This window comes from Bos indicus, chromosome 19 (genome assembly GCF_029378745.1).
Source record: "Bos indicus isolate NIAB-ARS_2022 breed Sahiwal x Tharparkar chromosome 19, NIAB-ARS_B.indTharparkar_mat_pri_1.0, whole genome shotgun sequence".
In the NCBI taxonomy this organism is placed as follows: domain Eukaryota; kingdom Metazoa; phylum Chordata; class Mammalia; order Artiodactyla; family Bovidae; genus Bos; species Bos indicus.
This window is the reverse complement of record NC_091778.1, coordinates 48356411-48374308: the sequence shown is the minus strand read 5'-3', so window position 1 is coordinate 48374308 and position 17898 is coordinate 48356411. Positions and strand designations below refer to the sequence as shown.

The 17898-nt window shown below is 48.3% G+C and overlaps 1 protein-coding gene and 1 non-coding gene across 10 annotated transcripts in view; one reads left to right on the top strand and one right to left on the bottom strand.

Moving 5' to 3' along the window:
• MARCHF10 (membrane associated ring-CH-type finger 10) overlaps window positions 1-17898 on the top strand; it is a 103838-nt gene that overhangs the window by 76504 nt on the left and 9436 nt on the right. For 8 of the 9 annotated variants that reach the window (XR_011562105.1, XR_011562104.1, XM_070773728.1 and 5 more), the window contains 3 exons: window positions 2622-2788; window positions 5429-5538; window positions 13236-13349. Coding sequence is in view for 7 of the 9 variants with exons in the window: in XM_070773728.1 (XP_070629829.1) it covers window positions 2622-2788; window positions 5429-5538; window positions 13236-13349 (391 nt within the window). In the remaining 2 variants the exon portion in view is untranslated. Of the gene's footprint in view, window positions 1-2621; window positions 2789-5428; window positions 5539-6636; window positions 13212-13235; window positions 13350-17898 lie in introns of those variants that run through there. The other variant, XM_070773727.1, reaches the window with a different exon arrangement.
• Window positions 4342-4414, bottom strand: TRNAW-CCA (transfer RNA tryptophan (anticodon CCA)). The gene has a single exon. It is a non-coding gene; the product is annotated as a tRNA-Trp (tRNA).

The following is a 17898-nucleotide window of genomic DNA, read 5'->3' as shown; positions in this document are numbered from 1 at the left end:
TTACATTGAATTTATAATTCCTTTGCTTTTTATCTTGCTGTTGGAAGTTTTTTGCCTTATGGCTTCACCATATGAGTATATGCACTCCTAAACAACACACTGTGTATATTTTTGAACCTGTAGAAATGTTTCTATTATTTTTGAACTCCATAGAAATGGAATAGCTGTTCTTCTGTGACTTGCTTTTCCCACTTATATCATTAGGCAGATGCATCCTGGTTGATATTTTCGGGTTTAATGCATTTGCGTTCACTACTACAGACTACTTCGTCCTAGGAATTACTACAAGTCAATGGACGTTTGCGTCCTCTACCGTTTTCTGTGCACGATGATGCACGATCAGTCTTGTGAACGTCGCCTGGCATACATGTGAAGGGTCCTCCGGGATATATATGTAAGAGTGGACTTGCTGGGCTGGTGGGTAGCACAGCTTCCACTGTGCAAGTTAAAATACTGTCTCAACGACGTGTACAATGATATGCACGATGTGTACTGCCTCGATGAGTTACACTTAGCACAGCGTGTGGTAAGTCACTTCAGTTGCGTCTGACTCTTTGCATCTCCATGGACTGAAGCCTTCCAGGCTCCTCTGTCCATGGGATTCTCCAGACAATAATACTGGAGTGGCCTGCCATTTCTTCCTCCAGGGGATCTTCCCCACCAGGGACTGAGCCTGTGCCCCCTGCGAGATGAGCCAAGTACTGGACCACCAGGGAAGTCCCTCTTGACTCTTTTAAATGTTAAACAGCCATTTGTCTTTCTTCTTTTACAAAATGCTTACCTATGTCTTCTGCCTATTTTTCTTTTAGAATATTTTTCTTTTATGTTAAGAATCCTTCATATATATATATATATATATATATATATATATATATATATAAAAGAACCCATTATATATTCTGGCAACTAATCTGATCCTTTGACAGTTATATCTTGGACATATCTTTTCTCAATTTGTATTGAGAGTTGGTATCTCCTCTTTCTTGATGTTTTCTTAAGGAAAGTAAATTCTTAATTTTAATGTAGTCAATTGTATCCATCTTCTGTTTGGACTGTGATTTGTATCTTGCTGTCTTAAGAAATCCTTTGTAACCTGGGGTCATTGCGACATTCTACCTACTCTTTTCCAAAATCTCTACAGTTTTGCTTTGCACACTTAGGACTTAATGTGAAATGAATTTTGGACTCAAGTGTGACATTAAATGTGTGGTGTGAGGTATGCATTTTGAACACCCAGGATCTTCCCCCTGCAGAGCCGCATCTGCCATATAACATAAGTGTGTAAGCTTGTCTCAGGGCTCTCTGTTCTGTCCTTTTGGCCTTTTTGTTTTTCTCTAAAGAACATCATCTCAGTGACTGCGGCTTTATAAATTTATCAGAGCAAAGCCTCCCTCTCCATTTTGTTCCATAAGAATCTTTCACTATACAAACATTTAAGCATCAGCTTGTTGGGATTTTCATTGGAATTGCATTGAATCTATAGATTATCTGGGGGAGTCTTTTTTTGATAAACATGGCATATTTCTTCTTTTGTTGGTGACTATCACAAGACAGTGCAATTCTGTTCTTTTTCATTGAACTTCCCTTTCTTGGGGAGAAAATTCTCTTAAGAAACTGAGCATACTCTCCTATATCCAGAGCAATGGCTATTTCTTCCTCTCTGTTGATTTTAGTCTCCAGCCAATTTTCCTTTCCTTGACCGGACAGTCCCCAGGCCCATGAAGATTCTAAAGCACAAAAAAATAGCCTTAGGCCTCTCAAAACCCTCCCTACAGAAATATCTACCAGCTATTCCTGACTTACTGTTTATGAGATACAAATATGTTTGCTTACACTTTCACTAATTCCATCTTCATCACATACTAGCATCTTATATTCTGGAATGTCGGCATAATTCACTGGCAAGGGTAATGGTGAGCTCAGGTCCAAGTTCACTGGTTCATCATTCATCCCAACCAGCATCTACTGAGTAGCACCTGCCAACGCTCGACAGGCTCCAGATGCACCTTATCACCATCACCTGCACCCAGGCTGCCCTTACCACCCTTGTAAGTAGGTAGCAGTTGTCAGATTATCCTCATGGCTTTACACTTGAGGAAACAGAGACCCGGGAAGCTTAAGCAGCATGTCATCAAACTCAAGGAAGCCTCAAACCCAGGCCTGCTGACCACAAATCCCCCCACGCTCACCTCCCCCCAACACTCACTAACACACCACACCAGCTAAACCCCACAGTGGCCGAGGTGTGGAGAGGGGCTCCTAGCCTCTGGCTCAGCTTCCCTCTGGAGTCCTTTCCCAATCTCTAGCTGTGCGATAGGAGCGCTGGGTTCTCCTGGTGAGCTCGCACCCATTGGTAACTGCAAAGAAGCCTGACAAGAATCCATGCACTTATTATCAGTGACCATGCAGCAGGGTCGGAGGGAGCAGTGGGTGAGCCCCAGGAAGGCGCAGCGGTGGAGATCGGGTTCCCTCAACCTTCCTCCTTCCAGGCTCCCTCCACCTTCCCCACCCCCCTCCCCCGGCCCCAAGGACGCTCTGGGAGCTAGTATTTGTGGAAACTAGTATTTGTGGAAACTGCCGACGTGCAGACTCCTGGTGACGAGCGCTTGTTTTCCTTTTAGTCTCCTGGAGGAGGATTCCGAGGAGGAGGGAGACTTGTGTCGCATCTGTCAGATAGCCGGGGGTTCCCCCACCAACCCTCTCCTGGAGCCATGCGGCTGTGTGGGAAGCCTGCAGTTTGTTCATCAGGAGTGCCTGAAAAAATGGCTGAAAGTGAAAATAACATCAGGTAGGTGGGGAAGGCGGAAGGACATACGTGCCGCGATATGTAATTAACACGAGACGCCGCCGTGTGGGACCCGCGAGCCCCGACAACAGAGAACAGCGGGGCACTGGCCCAGGGCTCCTGCTGGGAGGCCCATGACAGACAGGATCAGGACTAAACGCTGCTTTCAAATTATGGGAGGTAAATGAGTTGGTTTTGGTTTTGTTTTGTTTTTTTTTTTTCAAGGCTCAGGGATGAATCCTGGAATGTGCTATTAAATTCTACTCCTGCTTGAGGCCTGAGCAGAGATGCTAAGATTACCTCTTGGGAAAGAGGGAACCACAAACAGGCCCATGCTTGGACTTCAGCAAGCACCCAGCAGTCAGGACAGCTGGTAGACCCCCAGCAAGACCTGCTTCCTTTGACTTGTGAGAGAAGGTGTGGAGAGGCTTGACACCCAGAAACTGAGCCAAGCTGCCTTTCTGGAACAGGGGAAGGAAAAGCCTACCAATGTAATTTTTCTAGCCCTACATTAGATAAAGAGATTCCCATTGTGCTCATTTTGGCAGCTCTGTCTCTAACAGAGCTTGTAACTGGGTGTGAAGTCCCCATTCTCAACGCCCTGGGGAGGTTATAACCTAAATATAGCCACGTCAGTAGGTCGGCTGTAGTTTTCTTGGCAGGGAACAAGAAGTTTCTTTAAAATATTTATGAACAAGAGCAACTTGAATAACAAAAAAAAGGGGGGACGCCAATGCAAAGAAGAGTTTACTTTGAAAAGACCTGCTATGTCTTTCAGAGTCCCCATCTCTGCAAACTTTTTACCCTAGAGCCAGAGGCTGTTTCTCTCCTCCATGCTGTCCTCCTTGGTTGTCATTGTGCTAGACGATCCAGGAGACCTTGACCTTGACCCTGTCCCCATGGGTTGTGGCCAGCCCCCCCCCCCAACAAGCACAGCACACCATTTAATCAGGGAATGAACACTCGGGATGAACCAGTTAACTCTTCTCTCCTCAAGGCCCTTTCTCCACATCTGGAGGAGAGTAGTAGCAACTGCAGCCCGAGTTGCTTAAAGGCATCTTTGCACAGTGAGCAGAGAACCTAGCCCTTCAGAGAGCAAAGAACAAGTGGATCTCAGCAGCTAATGACCCTGCCGTGCAATGCTTTATCTTGCTAGAAATTTGGGCCAATTAAACATCTAGAACAGAAAAAATTACTCATGAGATATGTGATGAAAGTGCTGCTAAATGCTTGTAAATGCCAATTCTGGCCTGGGTGTGCTAGGCAGGATTAGACTGGAGGACACATGGGATGATCCATAGCCTTAAGTATTACAGAATGTTGTTAAAAAAAAAAAAAAATCAAGTCATCAAAATGCAGATGAGGGATCAGTGTTCATCCTTGTCTTTTGAAAGTCTCTATAATTTACTACCTGTTTGTATCCCCACTGGGGAAAAGTAGAACTGGATTGTAAAACTGTACAAACTCTATCTTTACCAAATAAATTCAAGTAACTGATTAGTCTTCTGTATTCTTTTTTTTTTTTTTGGCGTGCCTGGTGGCTTGTGGGACCTTAGTTTCCCAACCAGGGATCAAACCTGGGCCCTCTGCACTGGAAGCATAGAGTCCTAACCACTGGACCACCAGGGAATTCCCAGTCCTCTGTTTTCTAAAGCATTAAACAAACACCAGTACATCATTAACCAAAATGCAGCACCTACACCAGGGGAAAGGACAGACGGCATCACACTTGCTTAGATATAACAACCACAGATCTGCATCTTCCACTTTGCACTGAGGAATAGGATAAAGGGGGGGAAACGTGCTGATCTAGAATTCGCATCAAACAAAACTAAACAGGAGGACCTCCCTGGTGGTCCAGTGGCTAAGACTGTACTCCCAGTGCAAGAGGGCCCAGGTTCAATCCCTGGTCAGGGAACTAGATCCCATGCACCACAACTAAGAGTTCTCATGCCACAACTAAAGGTCCCACAGGCCACAAGTAAGACCTGGCACAGTCAAATAAATAACTATATTAAAAAACAAAACAAAAAATCAACAACAACAAACCAGGAACAAAGGAAGCCTTCTCCTGTGTCTTTTCCCAAATGAGGCTGAGCTCAGGCTCAAGTGTTCGACCCAGATATCGCTATACCACAGCCCACATGTGGGCCTGGGGTCCCTCACTTTCTCAATCGGGGAGTTACATAGGCAGAAGTAAAGGCAGATTTTTAAGCCATAGGTCGAGGATAGCTTCTGCCATCAATTTGGTCCTTACTAATTTATTTGCTTGGGCTTGTGTTAGATCTACCAGGAAAAACATCAGTAACATAGACCCAATGTTCACTCTTCTGGCAAACACGTGTGTCACAGACTCTCAGCCTCCATGTAGTAATTCCAAGTTTATGAACCTATGTGTTTATATTTAAACAGAGAGCAAGACCTGTTATTTAAAAGTCACGGGAATTTCACTCATGGGAAGCTTGCATAATAATGAAAACAATGACAAAGAAAATTTCAGCTCTCAGGTTCAAGGTCATTTTCTACAGAAGATGACCCACTATAAAAAGGCCACCAAAACTCAGAATTCCTAACACATACAAATTCGCTCTCAAAATGTCAACACCAAAAGGGTTACGTGTAACAAAATTCTTTCATTTTAAGGAGCAGATCTTGGTGCTGTAAAGACCTGTGAGATGTGTAAGCAAAGCCTACTGGTCAACCTGGATGATTTCAATGTGACCGAGTTCTACCAGAAGCACCAGCAGTCCCGGGTAAGAGAACCTCCTACCCATGCTGGGTCCACATGGGTAGAGGTATAAGGCAGGAAGGAGCTCTTTCTCTGATACCAGGAATAATAGTGGAGGTGGGGTGCAGAGGTCCTGTGCAAGGCTCCCAATTCAGCTCGCTTCTCTGAGAAAGTCTGTTCCCAAATCGGACCACTGGAGGATTAGAAGACTTAGTCCCACTGCTGAGGTCCCACTACTGTCAGGGACAAAGTAGGAAGCTGAAGTAGCTGACTAGACATATAGAGATAGGAAAAGTCTGGCAAGCTCCACACCCAAATTTGCTGAAACAATTGAAGTTGAATAGCCACAAGAGAAAAAAAATCAGGGTCTTGGAGAAATAGTCCCCAATTTATATATTGAGTAATCTTGGGGGGTAATGAGGAACAGCTTTGCTCAGGGTTTAAAAACATGTAAGCACCTGTTTACCTGTTTACTCTGTGCTTTTTTTTTTTGGCTGCACCCAACCAGGGATTGAACCTGTGTCCTCGGCAGTGAAAGCAATTAGTTCTAAGCACTGGACAACCATGGAATTTCCCTATTGTGTGTTTAAAAACAAAACAAAACAAAACACCTCGTGAATTAACTCCCCTGGGCCATTGGATTGCAATTCTAGTACTGTGAAAGAGTTAACTTTAGATGGGAAGGTGGTTTATGCCCGAAATAATAGTTCATTGCCCATGTCTCAGGCAAACACTTCTGTTTAGAGCTATGCTGCCCAACATGGAAGCCACAGACACAGCTAGCTCACAAACAAGTGGTTACTTCCAGTCCAGATGTGCTGTGTTACACACCAAATTTCAAAGGCTCAGTCCGAAACTAAGAGTGAAAATCCCATAGACAGAGAAGCCTGGTAGACTACAGTCCATGGGACCACAAAGAGTTGGACATGACTGAGCAGCTTCACTTTCACTCTTAAAAAAAAAAATCACATAAATAACTTTATATTATAGTTTAAAATAAATAGTTAGTTGCTCATTTGTGTCTGACTCTTTGCAACACCATGGACTGTAGCCTGCCAGGTTCCTCTGTCCATGGGATTCTCCAGGCAAGAATGCTAGAATGGGTTGCCCTTCTCTTCCCCAGGGGATCTTCCTGACCCAGGAATCGAACGCAAGTCTCTTGCATTGCAGGCAGATTCTTTACCGACTGAGCCACCAGGGAAGCCCGTACTACAGTATAAGTGATATTTAAAACATATCAGATCAAATAAAATACATTATTAAAATTATTAATAATTTCACCAGTTTCTTTCTATACTTCTTTATTGTGGCTCCTAGAAATTTTCAGGTTACATGTGTTGTCTGCATTGGTGGCTCACACGGTATTTCTATTGGGTAGTGCTGATCTGGACGATGCCTGGCAAACAATAAGCAGTCAATAGATATTTCTCTCAAATGAAAACGTCCCATCGTTACCATTATAATTCAAGACTGACCTCCCTCATCACGCAATTAGGGGAAAAAATGATTAATAACCACAACTGTAAAGGGCATAATATAAAAACCATAAAATCATTGTTAGCAACTGAAATGTCACTCTTCAGAGGAGTCACTTTGGCTTTCAGATCATTGGCCTGTCAATGTGTGTGTGCCAAGTCGCTTCATTTGTGTCTGATTCTCTCGGACCCTGTGGACCACAGCCCACCAGGCTCCTCTGTCCGTAGGATTCTCCAGGCAGGGATACTGGAGTGGGTTGCCATGCCCTCCTCCAGATCTTCCCGACCCAGGAATTGAACCTGATAACCCACGTCTCCTGTGTCTCCTGGACTGCAGGTAGATTCTTGACCGCTGAGCCACCAGGGAAGCCCTGGCCTATAGCCAGACCTTTTTTGTGCAAAAAGCACAACAGAGTCGAAATGGTTCCCCTGAGTTTGGGCAGTCCTATAGTTACCTTTTTAAATCCTGGGTTATGGCTCCAGGAGTCACCACCCGCCTGTGAGTAGGGGAAAGCTGCCATGGCCACCCCACTGCCCCGCAGAGAGGGAACCGGGAGATAACTACCCCAGCCTCTCTCCTCCTGCCCTCTGGTCTCCTCCTAGGACCTGAACACAATGGGGAGCCCAAGCACAAGGGGGCCAAGTAAACGCAACCCATAGAGATCAGCCTCTCGGCCGCAGAGCAGGGTGAAAAATGGAGCTGGAGGGGAAGATGGAAAATACCCAGCACACTAATTACACGACATGGAAGCAGAAAAGAGTTTAAATTAGTTTCGAGGAGAACTTGACAGGCCATCAAAGCCTTTTGAAAATGCCCTTCATTATAATCACAGGGAGAAACTAGATTGACAGACCTACCCTGGTGGGAGAACAAAGGTCGCAAGAACCAATGTGCAATATTTATCTGCGGATGGAAAGCAGCCGAGAGCTCCCTCTTTTACGGCAGTTCCGACTGTTCCGATGGCTGGTGGTGAATTTAGTAGTGTCTGTTTGCTAACAGTCCGAGTTAAACTGGAGGCACTAGGGAGGTGTGACTTCCACAAGTTCAGAAACTCTCCACGGATGAAGATGGGAGTAACTGTCATTTAGCACAAAGATAGTGACGGGGACTTCCCTGGTGGTCGTAGCTAAGACTTGGTGCTCTCAATGCAGGGAATCCCAGCTTCGATCCCTGGTCAGGGAACTAGATCTCACACGCTTCAGTGAAGATCAGAGATCCCATGTGCCCCCACTAAGACCCAGCACAGCCAAGAAAAGACCAGAGAGGAGAAAGAGTGAGCCTTCCACACACAGGCTTTTGAGGACAAAGCCCTCTAAGATACCTCACTTAGCATCTGACCACAGACTGTGGACTTGCCCAGTAGGTGCCCAGCCAGCACTGTCAGTATTCTCTGAGGGGCTTGGATTAGTGTGTGTTTCCCGGCTTTGGTTCAATGCACCTGAGTAGAGCCAGCAGGAATGCTAACCGTGACCTCTAACAGGGCACTGAAATCTGATTTTCCCTCCTTTTTTTGGACATTGGGTGGTCCCCATAGGGTCAGGGCTTGTTACCAGGCTCCAGGTGGCTGGATTAGGAACTCCTAAAGGCTGTCTGGGGGGTGGCCCCATGAAGCTAAAGCAGCTGGAGGGGCGGAGGGGAGACCAGGACCTGAACTAAGCACCTTGGGCTGTGGGCATCAGGCAGTCCATTTATTGGCCTGCCAGGGTTGGCATCAACTTGCTCCCGCCCTTACTCAAAGATGCCTGGAAATTAAGCCCAGCAGGCATTCCACACCCACTGCCCACCTCCCTGCAGTGTTGCCCGTGAAGCAACTCCATATTGTCGTGTGTGTATGTGTGCGCACGCACGCTCTTGAACCTGGAGGTGGGACTCACAATTGATTGATGGATTGGTTGATTGGGTTTCTGAGCGGAAGGAAGAGCTCCTGGATGGCAACAGATAGAGCTCCAAGGAACAGTCCAGGTTGCAAAATGGACCAGGAGAAAAGAAGTTTAAGAAAAACTGAGGTCAGAGATTGTACACTCAAATGCCATAGAGACCAGGCAGATTAACAGCTGCTCAGAATCTCCCAAGTGCCATCCACTGGGAGCGGTGGCGACTATGGCAAGGCAGTGAATACTCCTTCCAGCAGAAGGTGGTCACATCCTTCCTTCTTTCCTACCCTCCTTCCTTTCAACCAGGACACATCCACAGACCAGATTCTGCTTCCTGGCTACCAACTGTTGATCCTTAGCTGAGAGCAGCTCTTTGAGATGGGTGGTTGCCAAACCAGGGCCCACAGCATCATCTGGGAATTTGCTAGAAATGCACGTTCTTGGGCCCTGCCCAGACCTAGTGAATCAGCATTTGGGAAAAGGGGGTGTCCAGGAACTGCATTTAAAAGGCCCTTTCAGTAATTCTGACACGTGTTAAAGTTGGGACCACAAGAGTCAAAAGTCATCACTAACCCAAAATTATACACTTTCCCCCTCATTCTTTGATCCATGCATGTATTTATTGAGCAATAATATTCCAGGCATGGGCCAGGCACTAGGAGCAAAGGGGCAGGCAAGGCACATGTGGTCCTTGCCCCCAGTCCTAGCTTAAGTTCTTGTCTCTTGCAGGATGTTTTCTGTTTTGCGAAATACCACGTCCACTCATATTAGCTCATTTTGTCATCACGCATTGAGGAAATGAGGCAGAGCAGAGGCTATAATTCTCCCCACTGATAAATGGAGTCCCCTTCTCCATGCACAGTTAAAAGTCTTTGCCCAATGTCACAGGGCATGGTGGCCCCAGGCTGCCCATTCTGGGGTTCCCGGCTCCCTGTGTGATGAAGAAGTGCCCCTGCCATCCTGGCCCCTGCCACACAGGAGGGGCTCAGCGGGCCTCTGGCTATCATTGTTTGGAAGCACAGGCCTGACTGTGCTCCCTCTCGGCCGCTGACCGTGCTCCCTCTCGGCTGTGGACAGATGTCCCTGGACACACGTAGCCACCTAATCCCCCTCACACCTGGGAGCATCCTTGGAACATATTTGAAGACTTGCTAGAACTCTTAGCCAGGCTCTCTTTCTTTGAGCAGATTACATTGAGAATTTCCATCCATAACAAATCTCTCTGCTGAAATGGATTTGAACAAAATAAAAGGGCAGGAGAAAAGGAAGGAAAACATCTGGTAGGTGGGCAGAGTGCCCCCCTGAGCTCCTGCCCACTGCTTCACGTGCCTCCCCACCCCCATCTCTGCTGTTGCACGTGGGCAGCAAAGTGTGATGCACACGGGCCGTGGAGGGTCAGGTCGGGAGCAACTCCAATAAATAACGCTCCAAAAATTAGCTCATCCTGCCCTTACCGACCAAACACGACGGATGGAACTCTCTGATAACAAACGCCTCCCACTTGTGGCTTAGGGTAAAAAGGATGACTCCACGCTGACTATGAAATGTCTGCGCCGACTGGCCCACCCGGCCCCTTTTGTCCAGCATCACAGGCTCTGCAAAGGGCACATAAAGGAGCTGGGCCAGCGAGATTTATGGCACCAAGTGACAGGTTCCCTCCCACAGACCAGGGAAGAGACACAATCTGCTGGAAGTGACTTTTCAAATGATCTGCAGAAAACATTAGTGGATATTTTCCCATCTGCATGCCTCCGGGTCTTATGGAGTCATAAAAAGTAAATGATTTCCCTGCACGCTTTGACAGGCCTGATAGTTCCAAGCCATTTTCTATCTGATTGACTTGCCGTTATGCATCGGAGTGTCTGGGAGCAGAAAGGCTTCCTGGTGAAGCAAGCACTCAGGAGACAGCCATCGACAGCTCATGGGAGGCCCCCCATGAGGAAAAGTCAACAAGGGACAAGGCTTGGTCTGTGTGGTAGGTAGTCCGGGAAGGCTTCCCAGAGGTGGTGGCTCCTGAGACAGATGGCAAAGGAAGCACCGGCTCCTGGGGAAGGTGGGAGGAGGCCTTTAACACAGAAAAAAGAGAAACGAGCCATCTCCTCTCTGCCTGTTCTAGGCCAAGGTCAGAAGAGAAAGGCTAAAAATAGGCTAACCACTAAGGACTGTTGGCTGGAGTCTTTGAAGGCAGGTCTGTAGGGCAGGAGGGGGCTCAAGCAGTGACCTTGAGGCCAGTGGTCACCAAGATTCAGAGCTGGCCCCGATGCAGAAGGGAAGAGCGCAAGGATCTTTGCTCAGCTTGAGCACCTTTTCTGGCAGCCGATCCATCCTGGAAGGGGTGTGCTCTGTGCCGGCTTCCTGCGCTGCCCTCCATGGGATGGGAATAGGACACCGGGCGTGTGAAGCCCCTCGGGCCTCCGGGGGAAAGGAAGGAGGCGGCACTGAGATGCTACTGTGTCAAGGCCGAGCTTCAGTTCTCCTGGGAAAGCAGTCACGGTTTCGACCTTTCCCAAGGGTGATGTCAAGGGCCGTGCCCTCTGCCGGGGCTTCTAGTCCCCTGGGGTTTCCTGAGCATCGTCTGGCCCATCCCCGATCCTCCCACCCTGGAGATCTGACCCAAGGACAGATGGGGGAATAAAGCGGCAGACGGGGAGGAGTCATCACAAATCTGAGAATTTACTGAAGGTCGAGGCAGGTCCACGGGGCGAGGCTCCGCAAGACAGACTGCCAAAGGAGCCAAGGACAGAGGAACCACGGTCACTCGAATGGTCAGATCTTCCCTAGAGGAACCTCCCAGTGTTGTCAGCACCAGTGAGAAATACACCACCACCCACCCACCGAGAAAAAGCAAAGATATCAGCCAGTGCACGACGCGGCATACACAGCAAAGACGAAGGCTTAGGACTCAGGGAGGAACGCCTGGAACAAATGCGTTTCATCGGGAAGCCTTCTGCAAGGAGGCGACCTTGTGACGGCTGTAAAGAAAGTCATGGACACAGCCTTGGAAAGGTGGAAATTGGCAGAGGAGTTTTCACAGCAGAGACATGAAGGGACTTCCCTGGTGGTGCAGAGGCTGAGACCCCATGCTCCCAGTGCAGGGGGTCTGGCTCCAATCCCTGCTGGGAAACTAGATCCCACCTCCTGCCACTAAGAGTTTGCATGCTGCAGCTGAAGATCCCACATGCCCTAACTAAAGAGCAAAGGTTCCGAGTGCTGCAACTGAGACCCTGCACGGCTAAATAAAGATTTTCAACAGAAACAGACGCACAAAAGCAAGCCAACAAACCATGTGAGAAAGAGCACGCGCAGAGGCCTTGAGGTTCACGTGGCATCTGAGGCCCCACTGGGCCTCCGAGGCCCCACCGGGCACATGCTCTCTGGGGCTTAGATGACAATAGGGCAGCCAGGGAGGGTGGGGAGTCAGGGAGCCCCTAGGTGCGACCATCACTAAGCCCAGTTGTGAAGGGAGAAAGTTAGAGAACTAAGGCCTGAGGCCCTTTCCCTGAGCAAATAAGGGATCTAGGAACATCAAATGTTCCCACCATGGACATGTGTCCCAGATTCTCCAACAGACCCGTCTGCCTTCCTGAGTCATACAGTCTTATCCGGTTGACTCCCCTTCTCAGCGGCCAGCGGCTACACGTGTACACACAACATGACATCCAGTTGCCTCCGTTCTGCCTAATGTGGTCTCACCGCACCATCTCCCCAGCCCACGGCAAGACTTTTTAAAAATTCAAAGCCAGCACCTTCCCCATATACTCCAGCTACACGAGTAGAGAATTTTGCCCAACAAACACTCCGCCCCCTCATGTGTGTGCGGCCATTCAGGGCCTCTGTCTAAAAGGCCCTGAATGGCCCTCAGAGCCACCTCCCAAAGTCCCTCCCATCCTTTTAGGACCATCAGAGACACTGTCTCCCAGGTCATATGCCACCAGCCTCTTTCTTCCCATTCACAACTCCTCTGTGGCCCTTGACACATCCCACTGATACGGGAGCCGTCTTTGAATGAGGCACACTCTCTCCCACATCACAGAATGGGGTCCCAGCAGGGAGCTGAGACCTTTGGCCCTGTGTTCTCCCAACACTCAGCTCAAGGCCATGGCAGGTAACTACTCAGTGAGTGTCCACAGCCCAGGACCAGGCCAGGAGCTTCTTCAGGCATCCTCCACTAGGCAGTCAAGGATTCCAGGATGCCTCCACCCCGGGTCCCCTTCTGCTCTGTTGTCCGGTCCCCCTCCAGAGCAGGCCTTGCCTTGGGGCTTGGGCTCCCATTCCTATTTCTTGTCCCCTCTTGGCCTAGGATCCTCCACCCTATGATTGAGCCCATGAATATTTTATAGATGAACTTAAAGGCTTTCTTGTCCACCTGTAGGTACAAAATGAGCTAATGAATTCAGGCTTGTACCTGGTGTTGCTGCTTCATCTCTATGAACAGAGGTTTGCAGAACTCATGAGACTCAACCACGACCGGGCCACAAGAGAGAGGGTGAGTGGGGCCCCGCCTGGGCCGTCAGCAGCAGCGTCACTGACCTTGCTGTGTGCTTTAGGAGATGTGTATCTGTGTTCAGCTGGTGGGATATGGCACCGTCATCATTGGCACCAAGACTAATGGCTGCCAGCTATAGGCACAGTGGCCCTCTGGCTGAAAAGTGACAGTCAAGTGTGAGTGTTAGTTGCTCAGTCGTGTCTGACTGTTTGCAACCCCAGGGACTGTAGCCCACCAGGCTCCTCTGTCCATGGGATTCCCCAGGCAAAAATACCAACATGAATAGATGAATAGCCATTCCCTCTTCCAGGGGATCTTCCTGACCCAGGAATCGAACCTGGGTCCCTTGCATTGCAGGCAGATTCTTTACCATCTGAACCACCAGGTCACGTAATTGTTTCCTATTAAATATGAGTGGTAATTAAATGGTCATTAATGGTTATATAAGCAAGTGGGTCTCTAGGGATATTTGGCCCCCAAAATAGAGGCCAGCAAGGCTGCGGGGGCTGGGTGTGCATCACACGTGGATGTCCACTGCCCAAGCAAGGAGGGTCCATGAGAAATAGGAACCTTCCCTGCCCCCAGCCAAGGGAGCTGTTTATTTTGCTTCGGCTCCCAGGGTATGTCATCCCAGCATCTGTGTGTGTGTATATGCCAAGAAACAAAGGTGCTGATGGGGTCCCATCTGTCATTAGAGAAGCGTATTTACCAGGAACGATCATCTGTGGCTGCCCTTCCTTTAATAAAAGAACCAGGGCCCTCTAGCAGACTGTGTGGTGTCGGGGGAGAAGCCTAGATCCACTACTCAGATCAGAATGTGGGAGAACAGGGCAACCTCTGAAACGTACAGACACCCTTGGCCATTATCGAGTCAGAACCCTGAGCCCCAGGGGACTGTCAAATGCGCCCGGTGGCTGGGCCAGGGAAGAGCACTGTCAGGACAGGGGTGCCTTCCTGACCCGAAGGCCACGCCAGGCACGGATATGCTTTTAGTGTTTGGGGTTTCCAGGACACCCCCTGAGCCTCGAAATTTGACCTTCTGCTCACTTTAGAAGGTCACCACAGATTCAGAAGGGACTGAATTCACAGGTTCACAGAGTTCACAAGTTCAGAAGGGACATCCCTGGTGGTCCAGTGGTTAAGACTCCATGCTTCCAATGCAGGGGATACAGGTTTGATCCCTGGTCGAGGAACTAAGATCCCACATACAGTGCCACATGGCAAAAAAAAAAAAAAGGTCACCATTGGAAAGCAAGCCAGTGTAGCCGTGGACCAGCCGCCAGTGGAACCGTGAGGCAGCTATAGTGATGCTCTGCTACGCATCCCACGCACCTCTTTCTCTTCACCGTCTTGGCTCTCCATGTCTCTCTGTCTCTACTTTTCTACCTCAAGTGGACAAGAGGCACCTGCCAGCACCAGTCACTGTCTGAAGGTGAAACCCAATGACTCCAAGTGCTCCCTACACAGCCCCAGTCCCTGCACCACTGGAGGCCGTGGCAATCCATTTGGAGCCATCCCTGCTAGAAATGGGCTTCCCTGGTGGCTCAGTAGCAGAGAATCCACCTGCCAGTGCAGGAGATGTGGGTTTGATCCCTGGGTGGGAAAGATCCCCTAGGAGGAGGAAATGGCAATCCATTCTAGTATTCTTGCCTGGGAAATCTCATGGACAGAGGAGCTTGGTGGGCTACAGTCCATGGGATTGCAGAGTTGGACACGACTGAGTGCACACACACGCCACTAGAAATGTTGGGTTCAAACCATTCATCATAAGAATTTGAGACCTGTCTCTATATCTTTCTGGCTTCCATTCTCCCCTTAGACCCTAAGCTCTCAATTAAGACAACAGGCTGGGTCTTCGCCAAGACATCTCCTCAGGCATCTCACCCTCTCTCTGACCCAGGCCTGTCCTTCCTTTTACTCTTCCGTAGTTTTAATGGTGACATAAATTCCTTAGAGACATACATTTTTTTTTTTTTAAGTATAACAGGAAGCAGGAAATGATCCTTTGTTAACATTTCTGTAACCTTATTTTCACGATTCCACATCTTATTTAATGAACTTTTTATTGCACATTGAACTTCAAAGCACCCAGGGTTCAATAAAGGTTACAGATGGCCATACCATCAACAAACACAGGCAAGAGACGTTAGCCTCTGGAACTGTAAGGCGCACACAGGAAGGCAACAGAGTACAACCCACTGGATGAAAAACCCACGCCCTTAAAGCATTGACTCTAGAGAATGTTCTGGTAAAACTATCCCAGAGAAGGAGCAGGTAATGTGGGGAGCAAGCTGGGAGCCAGCAGGGAAGGAAGCAGGAAGGACAGGGCATCACTTCTCTCATCACAAGCTTACTTGTAATTTGAGATTCCCCCGAAATATTGGGTGGGCCAAAAAGTCCTTTGAAGTTTTTGTACCATCTTGCAGAAAGACCCAAACAAACTTTTTGGCCAGCCCAGTAGTTCTCACCCATATAAACCACCAAGCAGTAAACAGTACTAAGAACTAGTTAAGAGGTACCCGAATGGAAGTAGGAAAACAGGTGTGAATGTGCTCAGTTGCTCAGTCATGTCTGACTCTTTGTGACCCCACGGACTGTGGCCTGCCAGGCTCCTCTGTCCATGAGATTCTCCAGGCAAGAATACTGGAGTGGGTTGCCATAACAAGTGGCTTTTGTCAAATTGATTCTCTTCTGGATTTGAGTCTCAGTATTTTCTTGCAGAAGATTCTAAGGGTGATGTTTAGCAAGAGAGAGTCACTATGATGGGAAGGAACACCTCCTCCCCTCTTCTTTACTGAGCAGAACCTGAAAAGCCATTCATAACAGGCTCCTGGGTGTGTCTCAGTAAGACACAGTGGTGAAGGCCTGTCCATGGTGGTGATCACTCATTCACACCTGCATATCAGGTGCTGAGATGGGGACCTGGGAAAGTGGCTATCAGACATGATGTCCCTTTCTTGGAGGAGTTAATAGTCAGGTGGGAAGGTGAGACTCACATATAGGGAAAACCAGGAAATAATAAAAAAAAGTAGCCCTTGATCCAGAGAAGGCAATGGCAACCCACTCCGGTACTCTTGCCTGGAAAATCCCATGGACGGAGGAGCCTGGTAGGCTGCAGTTCATGGGGTTGCAAAGAGTCAGACACAACTGAGCGACTTCACTTTCACTTTTCACTTTCCTGAATTGGAGAAGGAAATGGCAACCCACTCCAGTGTTCTTGCCTGGAGAATCTCAGGAACAGCAGAGCCTGGTGGGTTGCTGTCTATGGGGTCGCACAGAGTTGGACACGACTGAAGCGACTTAACAGCAGCAGCAGCAGCAGCCCTTGATCAAGAGAACTAACAGATCCAGTGAATTCCCAAAGGCTGTGAAATAAAAAACCCAAGATCTTCCCTGACAGTGGCTTCCTGGGGTTTTCAGTGATCTTATAAACAAATAATTTGGCTCCCCAGTGAGGCTGTGAGCCTTTTTAAGGCAAAGTTAAACCTTCTACATCTATCCTTTTCCTGAAGCTGGACACACAATGAATCATGTTTGACTGCTGACCAAGTCCCAGACACTATGGATGCCAGGAGCGCTGAGTGGTTACAAACTTGCTAAATTACTGCCGGAAAAGGATGTGGTCTGCTAAGGGTTGCAGGGGTGGGTCAGGGGGAGGATATGGTCATTGGCAAGTTGGAATAAGGAACACTTACCTCTTTTGTACACCATGCTCCTCCAGTGCCTTGAAAATGCCTGGCACATACTAGGTACTCAGTAACCTCCTGATGCTCAAGCAATGAAAAAGTGAACAATACTTGCTTCTTCCAGAGGCAAGTATTGAAAAAATTGGAGAAATTTGGAGAAAGTGATAATATAAATTTATGGAGAAAAAAAAGCATTCTAGGTAAAGGAACACTTTCAAGTTCAAGGTATATTTGAGTATTCAGAGGTTTTCTACATGTCTACCATGTGCTAGGTTCTAAACTGTGCTCGGTCTGCTCAGTCATGTCCAACTCTTTGTGACCCTATGGACTGTAGACCCCCAGGCTCCTCTGTCCATGGGATTTTCCAGGCACGAATACTCCCTCCTCCAGGGGATCTTCCTGACTCAGGGGTTGAACCCGTGTCGCCTACATTGCAGGTAGATTCTCTAACCACTGAGGCATCGGAGAAGCCCCTGGGTTCTAAACTAGATCCTGGGAAATATGAAGATGATCAAGACACACTTTGCCTAAAAGGGATTCAGAGTCTAAAGAAACAGATGGGTAACCAAGAGTATCCAAAAAAATAAAAAGTGCCTTGTGTTATTTCAGGAGATGGAGCTGGATGTGGAAGAAGGCAGAGTTAAAGGACAGGAAGGGGCCGCTGTTCGTGCCCCTCCTACCCCCGCTTCTTCCATACCTTCTGCAGGACAGACCCTCCAGGCAGGAGGGACACAAGCCAACGTTTCAGAGGGCTTTGCTTTGAATCCAGTTAGCTTGTACTCTTTGCCATCCGTCTTCCCACTGCTTTGGGAGCCTGGTGGCAAAGCTGCTTCTGTTATTGCTCCTGTCAACCGATCAGCTGA